This window comes from Rhinatrema bivittatum, chromosome 6, assembly GCF_901001135.1.
Source record: "Rhinatrema bivittatum chromosome 6, aRhiBiv1.1, whole genome shotgun sequence".
Classification (NCBI taxonomy): Eukaryota; Metazoa; Chordata; class Amphibia; order Gymnophiona; family Rhinatrematidae; genus Rhinatrema; species Rhinatrema bivittatum.
Genome location: NC_042620.1, coordinates 244,826,938 through 244,847,936, shown reverse-complemented (window position 1 = coordinate 244,847,936; position 20,999 = coordinate 244,826,938). Strand labels below are relative to the sequence as shown.

The following is a 20,999-nucleotide window of genomic DNA, read 5'->3' as shown; positions in this document are numbered from 1 at the left end:
TATCAGGGACCAGGGCTTCTTTGGCCTAGCACCTCCTCTGCTTATATCATCTCCAGGTGCTGACTGAACTCTTAAGAGGTGTGCTGGAGCCACATGGACATACATTTGACAGGATCCAGAGCCAGAAAAAGAGGTCAGATATTGAGTTGGCTTGACTCCCCAATTAGAAGGACCCTTCTGCCCTGCCTTACTCCTGCAGCTGCCGATGGAAGTGGGGAATGGGACTTCTCTGATTTGAACCATTCTCTGCTGATATCATCCCTAGATACTGACTGACACCTTAAAGGTCACGCAGGGCTGGCCCTTACCACACTTAAACCCAATGCCAAAGGGTGTGTCTTTTCACAAGCACTCTTGTTAAGTAGAAACTGAACTGTGCATTCAAAATCTACCTGAAATCTGGTGAACTATCCCCAGAAACGAACTATGCCCAGAAACACTACGTCCCCAAACCTCACATGCAAATAAATGAGGCCCAACATTTGCTCATCCTGCTCCCAAGAGAATCAACACAAAATAGACACAACTAGCAAAGAAAAGCTCCCCTACAAAGCGCTACTCTCAGTATCTGATCCATTCATAACAAACTGGACTCCCTACTTGACCTTTAAATAGAAGAACCTGTAGACATAATGTGCCTGACAACACATGGGCACAAGTCACTCACACTCCCCTGATTCCTCCAAATCTGCCCACATGGTTTCACTTTCTTCCAATACCCATGCAAGAACAAAAGAGGAGGTTGCATAACCTTAATCTCTAAAAAAAAAAATCACTAGGCCTGGCCATTACACCAACACAAGAGATTAAAAAAATAAAAAAAGAATGCCCAGCCCAAATGGAGGATTTTCTTGGTCCATCACCCAACACTGGAAACCCTTCAAGATCTCCTCTCAGTCATCTCAGAGATAATACTAGATCATATTAAAACACTAATCCTAGGTGACATCAAAATCCACACAGATGAACCAGACCCAGCTCCCACTCAAGATATCAGGCTGTAATAGAAACCTTAGGCCTAACACAGCTAGTCAACAAGCCTACTCACGATTCAGGCCACAAACTCAAACTGGTACTTATCCTGCACCAGCTACTACATGACCTTCAATTAAGAATTTATAGACCACTCAGCTCTCCTGGACAGACCAACATATGGTAAGTTTTGACCTCCATACTCTAACATCCTGAAATGTCAAAGATGAAAACACTAAATCACAGGTCAAACCAATACTGCATATAACTCCAGAAGCCCTCCTGAATACTCTCCAGAAGCTGGATCATAGCACACCCTCCACTTCAGCTGTTCGCCTGATAACACCTGGAACATGGATGTAAGCTCCATGGAGCAGGGACTGTTTCTTTTATGTGTCTGTACAATGCTGTGCATATCTTGATGCACTATATAAATGAATAATAATGTTTTACATTCTGGATTTCTGGTTAGATTTGAATATGTATGAGACACATGCATATTCATTAGAGATATCCTGAAAAATAGTGGGGAGCCCCTAAGACAGGGTCTGTTAGATGCTTACCTGACACAAGCTGCCCTCAGCTTTGATAAGTTTTACTATGGCAAGGATGGGAATCCAAATGATACAGAAGCCAATCATACACCAGCCCAGTGCTGTTCCCCAGGTAGGATACTCTACATCACCATGCTTTGGTGAATGAAAAGTTACCAGAGACCAGATCAAAATTGCCTGTGAAAAAAAAAGGTCTCACATAAGATTACTATACTAATTTTCAGGCTGATCTGAACTACATACAAAACTATTTGACTCTGGCAATGCACTGTACTGTAGGGATGTGCAGAGGGATGCCATACGTTGCATTCGTGATTCGGATTCGTCGGGCAGCAGATATGTTGCATTCGGCCGTATGGCACCCCGATGAGTTAATACGGCGATTTCTATTCGTGTCCCAGCTAAAATTAAAATTAACTACATCCCCCCACCCTCTTGACCCCCCCCCCAAGACTTACCAAAACTCCCTGGTGGTCCAGCGGGGAATCCGGGAACCATCCCCTGCACTGTCACACCCTCGGTGCAGTTTCATCATGGCGCCGATAGCCTTTGTCACAGGGGCAACCGGTGCCATTGGTCAGCCCCTGTCACATGGCCATCGGTGCCATCTTGTGCTCCTACCATGGCATCGGATGGTCGGAGTGCAGGAGGTCGCTCTGGGACCCCTGTTGGACCCCCAGGGACTTTTGGCCAGCTTGGGGGGGCCTCCTGACCCCCCCAAGACTTGCCAAAAGTTCAGCGGGGGTCCGGGAGCGACCTCCTGCACGCTGGCAGTCCGATGCCAGTACTCAAAATGGTGCTGATCGCCTTTGCCCTCACTATGTCACAGGTACCGACCCCCCCAAGCTGGCCAAAAGTCCCTGGGGCGCCGATAGCCTTTGCCCATACTATGTCACAGGGGCTACCGGTGCCTTTGGTCAGCCCCTGTCACATGGTAGGAGCACAAGATGGCGCCAATGGCCATGTGACAGGGGCTGACCAATGGCACCAGTAGCCCCTGTGACAAAGGCTATCGGCGCCATGATGAAACCGGCACCGAGGGTGTGAGAGTGCAGGGGATGGTTCCCGGACTCCCCGCTGGACCACCAGGGAGTTTTGGTAAGTCTTGGGGGGGGTTCAGGAGGGTGGGGGGTTTGTTTATATTTTTATTTAGGTGGCCGTATAATTCGGCAAAGATTTGTGTATTCATGGGGAATTGCGATACGTTTCGCTTCCCCACAAATACTACGAATAGTGCAATATACGTTGCGGATCGCCAATACGGCGAAAATGAATGCACACCCCTACTGTACTGACACACAGGAAATCTTAGGTTTAATTACAGAGCCCAGTTTCTACTCCTGTGGGCAATTAGGGCTAAGGATGCTATGGAAACAGCATCCACAGGTCCTTAGACAGGAAAAGGGATGGATTTACAATCCTATTATGCCACAGTGACACCTACTGGACAGACTCAGTGTATACCAGGTATGGAAGAAAGCTGCAGTTTGTAACTCTTTACCAAGAATTGCTGTTGCATTGTCTGAGCTGGATGGAAACTGGTTCAAAACAGGGATCCCACCCTGGTTCAAAACAGGGATCCCACCCTGAAGTAGTACAGAGATCTGTGACTATATAGAGAAGCATTATTTTCTTTTTTCTGGCAGGTTTTTAGAAAATGTATGTTTGCTTAAAGTCTCTATCATTACATTTTAATAAGTTCACCTTGCTGCATCTTTCTGATTGGTAGAATTTTTTTTTACTTTCATGAACATGAATTTTCCTTCCACATTTCTCCTCCCCCCCAAAAAAAAAACATAATTCCAGACTGGTTGAGAACCACTGATCTAGCTCTAATGTAATTAGATGGAGGGGATAAGCATATCATATGATGTACTCCAAATGCAATAAAAATGAAGATGAAAAAAAGTATCAGCCATGTTACCAACTTACTGTTAACAGCAGAGGTGAAATGATGAACCAACAGGCCCTCCACCATAGCCAGAAACAAAAGTTCTTCTTCCCAATCATCATTTCTATGTCCTGAATAAATCGGTTTCCTCCTATTATATGCAGAGAAAACAAGAACATTAAAAGTGAGCCAACATCTTTTGTCAGTTGCAGCAATTTGATTGGGATAGAACAAGCAACATTATAAAATGTCTGTTTATGTAGGCTACTATTTTGTTGATGGTATCACTATATACTAGGGATGTGAATCATTTTTTGACGTTTTAAAAAAATCGTCAGTTATTTTTTTAAATCATCAAAAATCGTTAGAGTCGTGATACAATAGAAATTCCCCCGATTTATCGTGAAAAATCGTAAATCGGGGGAGGGGGGAGGGCAGGAAAATTGGCACACCAAAACAACCCCTAAACCCACCCCGACCCTTTACAACAAATCCCCCACCCTCCCGAACCCTCCAAAATGTTTTAAATTACCTGGTGGTCCAGTGGGGGGTCCCAGTGTGATCTCCCGCTCTCGGGCCATCGGCGCCATTTTGGCTGCCACTAATATAAATGGCGCCGATAACCCGATAAAAAAAACCCCACCCGACCCTTTAAAATTACCCCCTTAGCCTCCCCCACTCTCCCGACCCCCCCTAAAACTTTTTACACATACCTGGTGGTCCAGGGGGGGCCGCGGGCAGCGATCTCCCATTCCCAGGCCATCAGCTGTGCTAAAAAAAATGGCGCCGATGGCCCTTTGCCCTTACCATGTGACAGGGCAAAGGTAGCGCCGGCGCCATTTTGAATATTGGCAATACGGCCTGAGTGCAGGAGATCGCTCCCGGACCCCCGCTGGACCCCCAGGGACTTTTGGCCAGCTTGGGGGGGCCTCCTGACCCCCACAAGACTTGCCAAAAGTCCAGCGGGGGTCCGGGAGCAACCTCCTGCACTGGGGCCGTATTGCCAGTATTCAAAATGGCGCCGGCGCTACCTTTGCCCTCACTATGTCATAGAGGCCGACGGTCGGCCCCTGTGACATTGTGAGGGCAAAGGTAGCGCCGGCGCCATTTTGAATACTGGCAATACGGCCCGAGAGCAGGAGTTCGCTCCCGGACCCCCACTGGACTTTTTGGCAAGTCTTGTGGGGGTCAGGAGGCCCCCCCAAGCTGGCCAAAAGTCCCTGGGAGTCCAGCGGGGGTCCGGGAGCGATCTCCTGCAATCAAGCCATATTGCCAATATTCAAAATGGCGCCGGCGCTACCTTTGCCCTGTCACATGGTAAGGGCAAAGGGCCATCGGCACCATTTTTTTTAGCGCAGCTGATGGCCTGGGAATGGGAGATCGCTGCCCGCGGCCCCCCTGGACCACCATGTATGTGTAAAATGTTTTTTGGGGGGGGGGTCGGGAGAGTGGGGGAGGCTAAGGGGGTAATTTTAAAGGGTCGGGTGGGTTTTTTTTTTTATTGGCGCGGGCCTCACTAAAAAAAATTAGTGATGTGAATTGGAATCGGAACCGATCCCAATTCACATCTCTAACGATCAGATTTCCCCCTCCTCCCAGCTGAACCCGATTGTTAAAACGATCGGGCACACGATTCACATCCCTACTATATACCATTCTGTTTTATTGATTGCATACAATGTGTTTGCCAGTTATAAGTGAAACGTTCTTACAATGGCAGACCCTCATTCAGAGTAAAGCTTTGATATTAAAATGATTTTCCCCTGTTGTATTTTAATGAGTCTCAACTATACTACTTACCATAAATCCAGCAGATTCCTATTAACTCCAAGACAGCTGCAATCAGGATACCCCATCCAGCACAAAAATGATCAATGAGATCAACCCAGTAAATTCCTGCCTTTAGAAGAAGCAAAATAGTATAACAAAAGTTTATGAAGCAGCAAAAATATTGTAATGCAAACTTTAAATGATTATCAATATTCACTAAAATGTTATCATTATGAGCCCAAAACCAATAGCCTTAGAGACTCTTAGTTTAGTGACAAGTGAACCTATGATCACAGCTCTTAGTTTTCTTGTGGCAACTCGGGTATGGATATGCATTGATTTGAAATGAAATGCATAATCTAAATTGAAAAATATTTTTGGTTTGGATTCTTTGAAATGAAACAAATCTATGGTGCCTCCTAAAAACCTGAACATTTTCATTGTTTTTGTTTTAGCAAATAATGGGGTAGAATTTAAAAGGTGTGCGCGCGACCATGTGCTCACAGTTCCCAGCGTGTGCACATGCGTGCCAGATTTTATTATCCATGTGTGGGCAGCGTGCACAGAGGGGGTGAATTGTAGCAAATTACGTGCAGCAGCGCAATCGGGCCTCCCCCAGTTCCCTATCCCCCTGCCTAACTTTCCTTCCCTTTCCTCTCTCCATCCCAACCCCTACCATCTACCTAATTAAAAGAATTATTTTTTTTACTTTTTACTTACTGCTCCTTTGGAGCAGAAGCAACTTGCATGCGCCAGCTGGTTGCTGATGCACGCTTCCCCAGAACAGCAGCTAATGGCCGCTGTCCCGGCGCACGATTTCAAAGGGGCCCAGCCACATGCAAAACCTGTGTTATGTGCCAAAGTGCCGAACCCAGATAAAGGGGTGGTCCGGGGGTGGCGGGAAGGGGCGGTCCGGGGGGCAGGGAGGGCCGAGGCTGGAGGCAGCTGGTACAGCGGCCATTTGCCACTGTACTGGGGAAGCACGCGTCAGCAGTCGGCCGGTGCATGCAAGTTGCTTCGGCTCCAGAGGAGCAGCAACTTAAAAAAAAAAAAAAAAGGTAAGGTAGGTTAGATTTAGGGATTGGGGAGGAGAGGGGAAGGGAAGGGAAGTTAGTTAGGGGGGTAGGGAACTGGGGAAGTCTGGGAAGCATCGCTGTATGAAAATTGCATGAGTTCCCCCCCCCCCCCTTGCACATGTGTGCATCCCTGGATTTCATAACATGAGCATGCCGGCGTGCGCATGTTATAAAATCATCACGTCCATGTGCGCGTGCTGGGAAGCACGTGCACATGGACGCACATGCATAAGTTTAAAAATCTATTCCATATGTTGTTCAGTGCAGAAAAGGAAGGATGAGGAATTGAAATGAGGATGGAATCTCAGGCATAAGGGAGGAAGGAAGGGATGGGAAGGGAAGTGAAAGAATGATTAAAAATGGAGGAGGAGAGAGGGAAGGATTGGGGATGGTGAGAAGGGGAAAGGACAGAAGATATGGGAAGGATAGGAAGTGATGGGAGGAGAGAAGGACGGATCAGGGATGGAGGACAGACGGGGTGAAGGAAGGATGTGAAGAAGAATTTAGAGCATCATATTGCTGGCACATTTTCTTTGAGATAAACAGAAAAGCATTTAGCCTGCTAACTCAGAAGTTATGGTGTCAATAAAAGACGTCCGGCATCCTTTTTGTTGACAATAAATGATTTAAAAGATATCCAGCATCTATCCTTTTTGTTGACACCATTACGGCTTTCATAGATTGCCTCCCTTCCTGTTTTGTAACTCAGAAGTTATCCAGCTGAATGAATATTTGGGCACATATCCAGCTAAATTCTAGCCACCTAATATGTTAGGAGGCTAGAATTGAGCCGGCTAAGTTCGAGGCATTCCAAGGTCATAACTGGGAGGAGTTGAGGTGGCCGGCTAAGTTAACTGGCTAACTCCATTATTCAGAGTTAGCCAGATGACTTAGGGGGTCATTTTCAAAAGTTATCGCACACGATATGGCTACCAGTTTCGCGCCGAATAACTACACCTTTTATGTTGTAGTTATTCAGTGTGAAAGCCGGCAGCCAGCACACCGCAGTGGTGCGATGGCTGCCGACTTTTGCAGGCCCACCCCCCCGCTTCTCCCCCCCGCCCCCCGTTACCGCTGGATTCTCTAAGGTCTGTGACCTTAGAGAATCCAGGCCTAAGCCGGCTAAATCTGGTTGGGTCAAAGAGCTGTCCTAAAGTTAGGAAGCTATAGTTAGCCAGCTAACTTTAAGATAGTCAGCTATATTCAATAGTGCGGTTTCACTATTGAACATACCTCCAAAGTTAGCCAGATAAGTTTATCAGGTTAACTTTGCTAGCCGGACTGTGTCTGAATATGGTCCTCTACATAAATATTTCAGTGAGATGGGCTTTCAACCTACAAATTGTTTCAGTTCAACAGTAATCATCAATATACTATTTAATCTAGTTATCATTAACTTCTTAAAAATCTTGATATTAAGTAAGAAGTAAATAAAAAAGAACCAGTATTTAAGAGTTCAATAAATAACTTGTGTATATTGGAAAAATCATGTTGCATCCAAATTATTTAGTGTTCCTAAAGGCTTCCATTAAATATCCCATGTCACTGGATATGGAGAATTAGAGTATAGGAAATGTATGTACTTTAGCTATTCCTCTTCAGTTTCTGCCTAGCATCTGCTGGGGTTGGTTTCATGCAAAGAAGTGTAGAGTCATGTATTTTGGGGCATATAAAAAAAAAGAGAGCAGTACCTTGTTGGGTGGTGAGGCTTATGTAATAATCAGGAAAGAATGCTTGAGCTCTCAAAGTTGATAAACAATATGACAAGGCAGTTCTGAAAGCCAGATGAATGTAGAGTGTTTAAGGAGAGATATAACCAGTAGAGAAAAAGATGATAATACCTCTGCACAAATAAGTGAAGAAATCTCAGCTGGAGTATTTTATCAAGTTCTGGAGCCCAAATATCCAAAAGGATATAGATATAGAAGAGGCAGTCCAGAAGACTGCAAAAGCGGTGGAGTTTCTGCACCATAGGCCCTATGGATGTAAGACTTAAGGATCTAAATATGTTTACTCCAGGGGAGAGGAGAGAAACAGATAATATGATGGACACTTAAATACCTCAAAAGTATAAACTATGCGCATGAGGTAAGCATTTTTCAATGGAAAGGAAGTCCCAGAATCACAGGTCATGATAGGAGGCTGAAGGAGATAAGACTCAGAAATAAAATAAGGGAATATTTCTTTACAGAAAAGAAATTGGGATATATAGAACAGTATCCCCAATGATAAGGAGCCAAAGCACTATTATTCAAGAAGGTCTGGGATAAATGCAAGGATGGTAATGCTGGAGGTCAAGTAGGATCTGAAATATTACATCAGGAAGAGATCATGGGCAGACTAGAATTGACCTTACAGTCTTCATCTACTATCATATTTTATGTTTAGAACATTGAAAATAACTGAGTGGCTGGTGTCTAGTTCTCAAAGCAAGAATGGATTACATATTTTTCAAATAGTCCAGTTTGAAGACAGCTGGAAATGGCACAATCAAATTCCAACAAATGCATCAACTTCCAGAGAAATCTGCAGCAAAGGAGGTAATACATGCTACATATGTCTAGAGGAACTATAGAAATGATAAGTAATAAGAAATAGTAATGCTTAATTTAACAATTGTGCTGTTGGTTCCATGTTATTAGTAAAGGAAGAGAGATCAAGGTGATAATGTGTGATATAATCAAGACTACAAGGCAGTAGCAGAGGAGGAGGAATATTGATATTCGTAGGGAGAGGCTTAACCAGTAGGAAAAAATGAGGTGATAATGTCTCTGTGAGACCTATTCTGGAATATATGAACAGTTCTGAGAATAATGAATATATCTCCAAAAGGATATACACAGATTAGAGGAAGTAAAAAAAAAAAAAAGGGCTACCAAAATTGTAGAATCTGCACTATTAACCCAATGAGACTTAAGGAACTACATGTGTGCACCCTAGAAGAGAAGTGGGAGAGAGGGGATATGGTAGGGACATTCAAATATCTTAAATAGTGTACATGGAGTATGCATTTTCCTATGGAAAAAAAATGTAATCATATGAGGCTCAAAATGGTTAGACATGGAAATATTTCCTCATAGAGAGGGTGGCAGACAGATCTGAACAGCCTTCCAGGGTAGGGCGGTGAAGACCAAAAACAGAATTCAAGAAAGAATGGAGTAAGCACTGCTCTGAGGGTAAGGCATAAGATTGGGTAGAATCTTCAGTATTCCACCAGGAATGTGTAGACCATGGGCCTTATGGTCCTTACCTGCCATTGTTCATTATGTTTCTATAATGCCCAGAGTTGGATGGGATACAGCCATGTTCCTGGACACAGAAGGACTGGATAGTGTCATGCTCACAGATGGGCTAGATTAAGCCACATATCCAGTGGCAGACAAGCTAGATAGAGCCAAGTTCCCAGTAACAGATGAGAAGGACCAAATCACTATCTTAGAAACGGAATGAATAGAGCCACACTCTGCTTAAATGGATGGATTAGATAGATTAGTGCTCCCAATAATAAGCAGATTGGATAGATCCACATTCCCAGTAGCAGATAGGTTTGATAGTCATGCACCTAGATAAAGATGGGTTGGATAGACCCAAAGTGCTGGAAACAGATTAATTGACTAGAGTAATGCTCTTGGTAACATATGAACTTTATAGGGCTAGTCTCTGTAACAAATAAGATGAACAAATTCCACAGTCAAGGTAACAGGCAGAATAGGACCATTCTCCCAATAGCAGATGGAATGGATAGAGCGACTAACAGACAAACTGGATTCAGCCATGCTTACAGTTCCAGAAGGACTGGATAGAGCAAGTCATAATGACATCAGTAAAGCAGCTGTTTTATCCAAACCATTTAGAAACTAGATAACACTCTGCTGTTTTGTGGAAAACAATAATACCCTATCTATTTCTATGCTAGAAGTTTTTTTTCTGATACATATCCTATATTTATTAAATTCTTAAATGCTAATATTATTATTTGCACATCACAATAACAATTGAATATACTGTGGTATGGGAAGATACAATGACTTGTCCATTGCTACCAGAGAGTGAAGTGGAACCTCAGACTTGTATACAGGCTTTCTCCTGACTTGTAGCTTAATGTTCTAATCAATATAATCATACTTCTGTACATAGCATAAAAATAATTGTGTATTAATAATTGCAAAAATACAATGTATAGCAGGCAGAGAAATAAGTACTATACCTGAGTGACACAAACAAGCCCCAGAAGAAATAAGATTATACAACAGCCCAAAGTAATTACACCCCTCATTTTCTTCATCAGCTTTGGATATGCATCCTGTATGGTTGTTGTAATTGTTTCTGCAGAGAGAAAACAGTAACTTAATATTAAGGTTTGATAGAACAGATACTTACATGGTAGGATACAGAAACTGGTAAACTGAATAAAAGCAGCAATGCTATCTCAGATAGTTTTAGTTGATTTGATTGGCCACAACAGAAGATGATTCAGCTTAGATCCATAAAGGTGGGAGTGGCTAAGTAAATTGGGGGTGCTTCTAAGCTGCTGCTTATTAAAACTCCATGCAGTCCTCACGCCGATACAAATACAGTATGAACATAGCACGAGTAGCTGAAAAGTAGACTCAAGGAAAAAGACTTGCAAAATAGGGGAAGATATAAAGAAAAGAACACATTTACTATAAAACAAGTATGGAGCTAAAAAGACAAAATATATTCAGGGCAAAAAATCCTCAAAGAATTGAGAATAAGACCAAAAGTGGAATCCACAGCGCCAAGGAAGTGAAAAGTTTGTTTTGTATATATAGAAAAAAATACAGCGGCATTTAAAAGGCCTGTGCGCGTAAAATCCGGGGTTCACTTGCGTGGCCGGGCCTTGTGCATGCCGCGCGAACTTTCAAAGAGACCTGGCCACGCGCGTAAACCCCAGAATGCGCACAAGTGCCAGGCCTCTTCAAGGGGGTGGGCCGTGACAGTGCCACTGAATGCACAACTTACTTCAGCTCGGGCCATGAAGTAAGTAGTAAAAGAAAAAAGAAAAAGGAGAGATAGGTAGGGTTTAGGGGATGGGGAGGAGAGGAGAGGAGAGGAGAGGAGAGGGGAAGAAGGAGGGAGTATTGGTAGGGGGCTAGGGAAGTTTCCTCCCAGTCCGTTCCTTAATTAGAGCGGACTGGGAGGGAACTGGGGAAGGCCTGATTGTGTCTCTGTGCGGAAATTGCAAAAGTCCCCTCCCCCTTGCCCGCTCCGCCCACACATGCGCACGGCCGCCTGATTTTATAACATGCGCGCACCAGCGCACGCATGTTATAAAATCGGTGCGTCCATGTGTGTGCGCCGGGAACCGCGTGGGCGTGTATTATAAAATCTACCCCAAGATGTTTTTAAACAATATGAAAGCATTGCTTACCTACTGAGGCAAACTGAGAATCAAGACCCAAAGTCAGAAGCATGAAGAAAAATAAAAAAGACCAAAGAGGAGCTACTGGTAACTGGGACAGGGCTTCTGGGTAGGCAATAAATGCCAAAGCAAAGCCTGAAAAAGAAGATACAATTTTGCATTATATTCTGAGTTGCAATACTGAAAAAAATATATATTTCAACCCAAACTAGTACGATTCAATGATTACTTTTCACTTAAGCAAAATACATTTTGTTTAAACTTGGGAAAATTATCCTTGTCTCACTATTTGAATTACCACACTATGATAAATTAACCATCTAATGCATTAATGATGTTATAGGCTGTTTTTCAATTCTAAATTTCTATAACCAATATGATGTTCTATGGAAAGGTCTCCCACTGACTTTACATCAATTGCAAAATTATACTGTTTTTCGGAAACTCTGAAAGGCCTATTGTTTCAAAAAGTGTTTCCACCTCTTATATTTGATATTGTATTTCAATTTTGTTTATAATTGTTTTAGGTGTGTTTATTTATAATATGCTCTAATGAATTTGGGATGAATAATGAGGGTAAACAGGGTATTTAATTTTGCTTAATTTGCAAGAGATGAACATGTCAGTCTGCACACTTTTTGCTTTTAGAGTGAAAATGCTTTGCAGGACTTTAATTATGTGGCTGGTCACATTTAGCATTTGATAGCATAGTTATTCTCAAGCTAAAATAAAATATGTAAAACCATTGAAAATGGCAAACAATTAAAGGTATAGTTGAAATAAAAAGCAAGAGAGTTCTCCATTAAGTGACTGTACCAAATTCAACATTAGCTTGATAATTCTTACATTTTCTACACAATAACATTCATATTTTTAAATGATGCCAAAGAGTCAAGTTTCTACACAATGAGGCCCATATTGAGTAGAGGAATGGGAAAATTATCCAAGTAAACTTACCCACCTGGGTAACTTTATTTGAATATTCAGTGATTTTTCATGTTTTTTTCTTAGATTTCATGGTGTCTACTTTTGCTTGTTTATTAATGTAATTAACTTTTATATTGATGTTATATATTTTATCTTGTGATCCACCTTATACACCATAGGGTAGATGTTTAAAAAGAACATGTGTGCATCCATGTGTGTGTACTACCTGGCACATACACATGGGCGTGTTATTTTATAAAATCCTAGCCAGTGCATGCAAGGGTGGGTATAATTTAGCAAATTTGCACGGTGACGCATCCTCGGGCTTCCCCAGTTCCTTCCCAGTCTGCTTCCGTGTTTACTAATGAGGATGTTGGGGAGATACCCGTTCCAGATATGGTTTTCAAGGGTGATGAGTCAGACGAACTGAACCAAATCACTGTAGTATGCCAGATTGACAACTAAAGAGAAGCAAATCACCTGGACCAGATGGTTTGCATCCTAGGGTACTGAAGGAACTCAAAAATGAAATTTCTGATCTATTAGTTAAAATTTGTAACCTATCATTAAAATCATCCATTGTACCTGAAGACTGGAGGGTGGCCAATGTAACCCCAGTATATAAAAATGGCTCCAGGGGCGGATCCGAGAAACTATTGACCAGTGAGCCTGACTTTAATGCTGGGAAAAAGAGTGGAAACTATTCTAATGATCAAAATCATAGAGCATATTGAAAGAAATGATTTAATGGAACACACTCAGGGCCAAATTTTAAAAGGGTTACGTGCATAAATCTTCTGGATTTACATGTGTAACCGGCCTTACGTGCGCTGGGCCTATTTTAAAAAGGCCCGGCGACGTTCGTAAAGCTCCGGGACGTGCGTAGATGGCGCAGTCCTATCCTGGACTGGCTTCGGTACTGGAACTCAGGCGCCAAAGGAACAATGAAAAACTGAAGGCGCTTAAGCAAAGGAAGGCCGAAGCCTTGAAAGTCCACATCCAGAGAATAGGCGAGGAGAGGCATCACTGACAGGCTAGGGTTAGAGCCGGCGACAAGTAGGAGTTGTGGCAAGCAACATAGAACTCTGGACACTGGATAGGCTGTAGCATAGTTGTTCAAGGCAGTGGTCAGGGCATGGAGGAGGCAGGCGTAGTCAATCAAGGCAGTGGTCAGGGCATGGAGAAGGCAGGTGTAGTCAATCAAAGCAGTGGTCAGGGCACAGAAAAGGCAGGCATGGTCAAGCATGGTGAAGGTCCAGGGCTGGAGAGAAGCTGAAGAGTGGTCAGGCATAGTGGAGTTCCGGGGCTGGAGAGAAGCTGAGGAGTAGTCAGGCATAGCGGAGGTCAAATCCAATGAGTCAGTCCAACACATAGACGAAACAGGAACTAGGAGAACAGGAACTGGGAACAACAGGAAAACAGGAACACATGAAGAGATAAATCTAGGATCAGCAACGAGTATGAGGAGTATGAAGAGACCTGTTGCAAAGGCAACGCTATGGAGCAAGGCCTGGGCTTTTATACGCTGAAGAGTCTGACATCAGTATCCGAGTCCGCAGCCAGGTTCCCACCGCAGGCCCTTTAAAAGAATCAGTGATGCATGTGCACGCGCCTAGGAAGGGTTGTGGCGCTGATGGCGGCATCTCTCCGCGGACCATGCGGAGAGGCCCGACGAACAGGGACCTCTTGGCTAGCAACAATGGGTGGCGTGGCTGGGCCAGAGGCATCAGAGGGAACCCGAGGTTGGAGCTGGCAGCCCACCGCCGCCAGCGAAGAGGAGCCAGGAGCTGGAGTCCATCTGAGAAGGTGAAAGGGCTGCGCCACGGGGCTGCCGCGGGCAGCACGTGTAACACAAAAATGATATAGTTGCGATGGAGAAGGTACAGAGAAGGTACAGAGAAGGGCAACCAAAATGATAAGAGATGGAACAGCTCCCCTATGAGGAAAGGCTGAAGAGGTTAGGGCTGTTCAGCTTGGGGAAGAGACAGCTGAGGGAGGATATGATAGAGGTCTTTAAAATCATGAGAGGTCTTGAATGAGTAGATGTGAATCGGTTATTTACACTTTTGGATAATAGAAGGACTAGGGGGCACTCCATGAAGTTAGCAAGTAGCACATTTAAGACTAATCGTAGAAAATTCTTTTTCACGCAACGCACAATTAAGCTCTGCATTTTGTTGCCAGAGGATGTGGTTAGCAGTTAGAGTAACTGGGTTCAAAAAAGGTTTGGATAAGTTCTTGGAGGAGAAGTCCATTAACTGCTATTAATCAAGTTGACTTAGGGAATGGCCTCTGCTATTACTGGCATCAGTAGCATGGGATCTTCTTCGTGTTTGGGTGCTTGCCAGGTTCTTGTGGCCCAGTTTGGCCTCTGTTGGAAACAGGATGCTGGGCTTGATAGTCCATTGTTCTCACTCAGTATGGCAATTTCTTATGAAATAAATAAATACAACAGATGCAACATAATCTGCTGAATATGCCCAGCTAAAGTAAAGTTACCTGGGTAAAGTTATCTGGATAACCTTAGGACAGCCTTCCGGCATGGCCAGACGTAAACGGTTAACTTTACACAAAGTGCACCAAATATGAGTACTAACCAATTACAATTAAGCCTCACTCCACTTCTTTTTATCTGGGTAACATTTTGCTGGGGATGACTTCCCTGGGGAAAACGTATTTATTTGACAGGGCAGGAAATTAAAAATGTGGGGTATGTTCTGAACTTAGCTAGTCAACCCCCTTTGAATATTGACCTATAACTGTCATAACACAATAAAATTAGCTCTTTCCTGTTGTGGTGTAATATCAAAATATAATGTTTTTGCTATCATACAAGAATGAAATGCATTTGGATCTAGGTAACTAAGGCAGAGAATTAACTCCATCCATGCCACTCTAATTATTATCTCTTATCTTCATTAACTTCTGTTTAAAAAAGTCCTCTTCATTCCATTCTAGCATGTGAATATGTAAAATGACCATATATAAATTAAATAAACATACTGACAGTCATAGAAAAGTCATTCTAGAGAATGGCTCCATTATTATACCTACCCGAATCCACAACATCTGAAACTGGTTTCTTTGCTTTAAATGCCATGTGCCCCAATATGGAAAAGATAGCAAACCCAGCAAACACACTGGTGAGGCAGTTTGTAACACAAACCATAATGGCATCTCCATAGCAGTTGTTATGAAACTTATTGTATGAAGACAGAGCTACCAGACCACCCCAGGCCGTTGAAAGAGAAAAGAAGATTTGTGTGGCAGCATCTTTCCAAACCTGAAATAGAAATATTTTAGCTATTATTTCTTTTTAATTAAATGTTTATTAAATTTAAATCATTTACATTGAATCAAATAAAATAAAGAAAACATGACATTGCTCAACACCAACAAATAATAGTTTTAAAAAGCAATTACATATCTGCAATTCTATAAACCAGCCCAAAAAATGTTTAGCTATTATTTCTGATGTGATTTACATAAGAACATAAGAAATTGCCATACTGGGTCAGACCAAGGATCCGTCAAGCCCAGCATCCTGTTTCCAACAGTGGCCAAATCAGGTGACAAGTAGAACATAAGAACATAAGAACATAAGAAAATGCCATACTGGGTCAGACCAAGGGTCCATCAAGCCCAGCATCCTGTTTCCAACAGTGGCCAATCCAGGCCATAAGAACCTGGCAAGTACCCAAAAACTAAGTCTATTCCATGTAACCATTGCTAATGGCAGTGGCTATTCTCTAAGTGAACTTAATAGCAGGTAATGGACTTCTCCTCCAAGAACTTATCCAATCCTTTTTTAAACACAGCTATACTAACTGCACTAACCACATTCTCTGGCAACAAATTCCAGAGTTTAATTGTGCGTTGAGTAAAAAAGAACTTTCTCCGATTAGTTTTAAATGTGCCCCATGCTAACTTCATGGAGTGTCCCCTAGTCCTTCTACTATCCGAAAGAGTAAATAACCGATTCACATCTACCCGTTCTAGACCTCTCATGATTCAGCCGAACCTTTTGGTTCGGCCTTCGTTATTGGCCCGCCGTGGGAAATTTTGTTTTCCTGCGGTTTGAGCCGATTTTATTTTGACAGCGCCCCCCCCGAAATGAAGTGCGAAACCCACCCCAACCCTTCAGATTTAATGAATTACAATAGGGAGTTGTAAAAAAACAAAACAAAACCCAAACCCACCCCAACCCTTCAAATTTAATTTATTGCAAACCCCCACCCTCCCGACCCCGCAAGACTTGCCCGACCCCCCCCCCCCAAGACTTAACGAAAGTCCATGGTGGTCCAGCGGGGTGCTGGGAGAGATTTCCCCCTCTCAGGCCATCGGCTGCCACAAATCAAAATGGCGTCGATGGCCCTTTGCCCTTACAGTGTGACAGGGTTATCGGTGCCATTGGCCGGCCTCTGTCACATGGTAGGAGCAATAGATGGCCAGCATCATCTTAAAAAATGGCATGGGCCATCCATTGCTCCTACCATGTGACAGGGGCCGACCAATGGCACCGATAACGCCCTGTTACATGGTAAGGGCAAAGGGCCATCAGCGCCATTTTGATTTGTGGCAGCCGATGGCCTGAGAGGGGGAAATCTCTCCCAGCACCCCGCTGGACCACCATGGACTTTCCTGCTTCAGCCTACAAAAGACTTCCATTGTTATTCCTTCCTCGCCTTCGCAAGGAGCAACTTCCTTCCTGGAGCTGGTCTCCTGAGGATCTCCATTTCCAGCTCCTGCCTGGCATCCTTGACCTGGGATCCCATTCCTTGTTCCTGACTACTTTGATGTTCTACGTTCCTGGTCTCTTGTCTCTCTGATGTCTTCAGTATCCTGATGTCTCCATTCCAGCGTTATCCTGATGTCTCTGTTCCAGCTTTATCTTGAGGTTCCATTCCAGTCCAGAGGTTCCTGAGTTTCAGTCTTCCCATCCCTCGTGGTCTGCGACCAGTCCGGCTGGGCTGGTAGGGCGCATAGTGGCCCAGTGGTCCACGACCACCCCGGCTGGGGTGTGTAGGGCATTGGTGGGATTCCTCCATCTTCGGAGCCAAGGGTACCCATGTTCCTGTCTGTCCCTCCTGGGTCTCGAGTCTTCTGGATGTCCGCTTCATCTGTCCCAGCTGCTTCTCATCAAGTGTCTGGGGAGTCTGTTCCAGATGTCCTGGATCCTTGCCTTGGAGACTCATCTTCCTCCTTTGATGCTCTAAACTCCGGCTACGCCTAGGCCCCGGCGCGCAGTGCTCCGGTGGATAGCCTGAGGGCCGGTCTGGCCAACGCAGCCTTCTCCCCGGCTGTGGGTGTTAGTGCTCTATCTGGAGTATCCTTCATCTTGGATCGAAGATTTCCCTCATCCATCTGAGTTCCGTCTCGGATCTTCACTCTCGTCTGATCTTCTTCATGTCCAGGGTTCCGGAGCTCCTCTCCTGTGGTCTGTCTTCAAGTCCAACTTCGGGATACCTTCATGATGCATCTTCCATGCTGGGTTGGAGGGGTTGTCCTCCTGCTGTTGACCTTCTTGATACGTTGATCACACCGGGTTCCCGAGGCTCATGTTCAGGAAGGGGCCACCTGGAGTTTTGGCCGGTTACCTTCATTGTCTGTCCTGATGTTCTTCTCTTCAGTACCTATTGCCATCTTGAACTCTAATGTTATTGAGTCAATGCCAGCCTTGCTGCCTCGCCTCCAACATGGTCCGCGACCATCCCGGCTGGGGTGTGTAGGGCGCGTGGCGTCACAGCACTCCTTTCAAGTTTACCTCAACGCATGAATCTTTGTCTACTCCAATGTCGGAGTCTTCGCCTGCCTTGAGTCTTCATCTGAATCCTTGTCCTGTGTCTTGTCCTCGACTGCCTTGTCCTCTATACAACCTGCTGCTTCCCGCCGCTCCTAGCAGCAGTCCAAAAGGGCTTGGAATGGTCGGAGGACCATTCAGAGATCACCATTGCATTGGTGGTCTCAAGGAAGTATGCAGGTTCAGTCGAGGCTCAGGGTAAGGATGTTTCACTGCAAGGGCACACATTTTGTCCCGCGCTGGAGAGCGCCCCCTGGTGCTCTCGTCCATTGCAGCGCAACAGATCCAACTTCCATCCAGTTTTGAACCTGATCATCCCATAGACATGGAAGTTATCAGAACTACATAAGATTTGCCATATTGGGTGATACTAAAGGCTCATCAAACCTAGTAGTTGTCTTCAACAGTAGCCAATCCAGGTTACAAGTACTTGGCTGGAACACAAAAGGTGTCAGTGTCTATGCTGCTTATGCCAGGGATAAGCAGTGGATTTCCCCAAGCCTACCTTAATAATGGTTATGGACTTTTCTTCCAGGAACTTGCCAAACTTTTTAAAAACCTAACAGCTTTCACCACATCCTCTGGCAATGAATTCCAGAGTTTAATTATACTTTGAGTAAAAAAATTCTCTCCTATTTGCCTTAAATATTTTACCTAGTAACTTCATTGCATGTCCCCTAGTCTTTCTACTTTTTGAAAGAATAAAAAACCAATTTGCATATACTGTTTCCAATTCACTCATTATTTTATAGACCTCTATCATGTCTCCCCTCAGCTATCTCTTCTCCAAGTTAAGTCCTAACCTCTTTAGCCTTTACTCAAATGGGAATTGTTCCATCCTTTTATCGTTTTGGTCACCCTTCACTGCACCTTTTCTAATTCCAATATATCTTTTTTGAGATGCAACGACCAGAATTGCACACAATACTCCGTGTGAAGTCGTATCATGGAGCGATATAGAGGCATTAGGATGTTCTCTGTTTTATTCTCCATTCCTAGCATTCTACTTGCATTCTTGGGTGCCGCTGCATACTAAGCAGAAGATTTCAATATAATATCCATTATGATGCCTAGATCCTTTTTCTGGGTAGTAACTCCCAATGTCAAACCTTGCATTGTGTAGCTAAAATTTGAGTAGCTATTCCCTGTGGGGTAGATTTTAAAAGCCCTGCACATGTAAATCCTGCTGGATTTATGCGCGCAGGGCACTTGCACGCCGGTGCGCCTATTTTGCATAGACCGCCGGCGTGCGCAAAGCCCCGGGATGCGTGTAAGTCCCGGGGCTTTCCTTGGGGGTGTGTGGGGGGCTTGTCAGGGGTGGCGTGGCATTTGGGGGCGTGTCCAGGGGCGTGATGGCGATCCGGGGGTGGGGCCGAGTGCTCCTGCACAGCGGCCTGTGCCGGGGCAGGGAGCCGGCGACGCGCGCAAGTTATGCCTGCCTTCTCAATGAAATAAGGTAGGGAAGGGGGATTTAGTTAGGGCTGGGGGGTGGGTTAGATAGGGGAAGGGAGGAAAAGGTGGCATTAACAACCTGCTTATTAGTTGACTGGGGTAATTTGGAATCTTTCAGCTCTGTCTGCTCTTCACTTAAAGGCACCTGGGCTACTTTAGCATTTATTGCAACCTCTCTATTATGATTCCCTAACTTCTCTGTTTTGTTATTATCCTTCAAAGACACATCTATCCAAACCATGCGCTTCTGAGCTATTATCAGCTTTTACCATCATCTCAATCTCCTTTTTAAAGGTTAGTGCTAGTAGTCTGGTTTTACTGTTGTTAAGGTGGAGCCCATTGGAATAGGTTCCCCCTTTTCTAGGATGTTTCCCAGTTCCTAACAAACCTAAAATCCTCTTCCCTGCATCATTGTCTCATCCACACATTGAAACTTTGGAGCTTGGCCATCAGGCTGATGGATGGATTGATTTAATCAAAGCATAAACAATATTTTGCACTAAAGCTGGAAATGCTAAAATAATAATTATATAATTATTATATACTGTGCAAGGCACTCACTTCTGCATTCGTCAGTTTGGAAAAATCTGATTGTGACCCAATGTAAAAGTCAATGCCTTCCCAAGCACCTTCCAAGGTAGCGCCCCGTACTAGAAGAATAAGTAGGACAACATATGGGAATATAGCTGTAAAATACACCACCTGCAAAAATGAGACAAAGCATCACAATTAGTTTAGAGAAAATCTGAAATAAAAAAAAATATCCTGCTTATTTCAAATCCCCTGACTAGCTGGATTTCAGCTGATAAATGAGCATGAGCAGCTTTGTGTCCCCATGGCTTTCCACCATTGACCCGGCTAAGTTAAGAATCCTTATCTTCCTCCCAAAAACTCAGTTCCTCCACATCTTACTCACATGCTTTATAATTTAAATTAAAACTGGCTTCTATTTAATCAAGAACATTTTTATAGAAAACAAAAGTTACTTCAAAAATTGTCATTAATGTCAATAAAAAAATTGGAGGCATTTATAATAGTAGAGGTATTTTTTTCCATTTAAGGACTGATTCAGTAAGGCTTTTCTCCCATTCTATGCCTAAGGGAAAAAGCCTTGCTGAATAAGACCTTTAGGCTTAATTTTTATTCAAATGCCATATCTTTATAAACTCATTGT

The 20,999-nt window shown here is 43.9% G+C and overlaps 1 protein-coding gene across 1 annotated transcript in view; it reads right to left on the bottom strand.

Annotated features, from left to right (window-relative positions):
- Positions 1–20,999, bottom strand: part of LOC115094053 (sodium- and chloride-dependent neutral and basic amino acid transporter B(0+)-like) — a 42,446-nt gene that overhangs the window by 2,848 nt on the left and 18,599 nt on the right. Inside the window, exons 7-13 of the mRNA XM_029606705.1 lie at positions 20,387–20,527; positions 15,628–15,856; positions 11,656–11,781; positions 10,471–10,589; positions 5,218–5,317; positions 3,459–3,568; positions 1,536–1,703 (exon numbers count right to left, since the gene is read on the bottom strand). Of these exons, the coding sequence (XP_029462565.1) occupies positions 1,536–1,703; positions 3,459–3,568; positions 5,218–5,317; positions 10,471–10,589; positions 11,656–11,781; positions 15,628–15,856; positions 20,387–20,527 (993 nt within the window). The remainder of the gene's footprint in view (positions 1–1,535; positions 1,704–3,458; positions 3,569–5,217; positions 5,318–10,470; positions 10,590–11,655; positions 11,782–15,627; positions 15,857–20,386; positions 20,528–20,999) is intronic.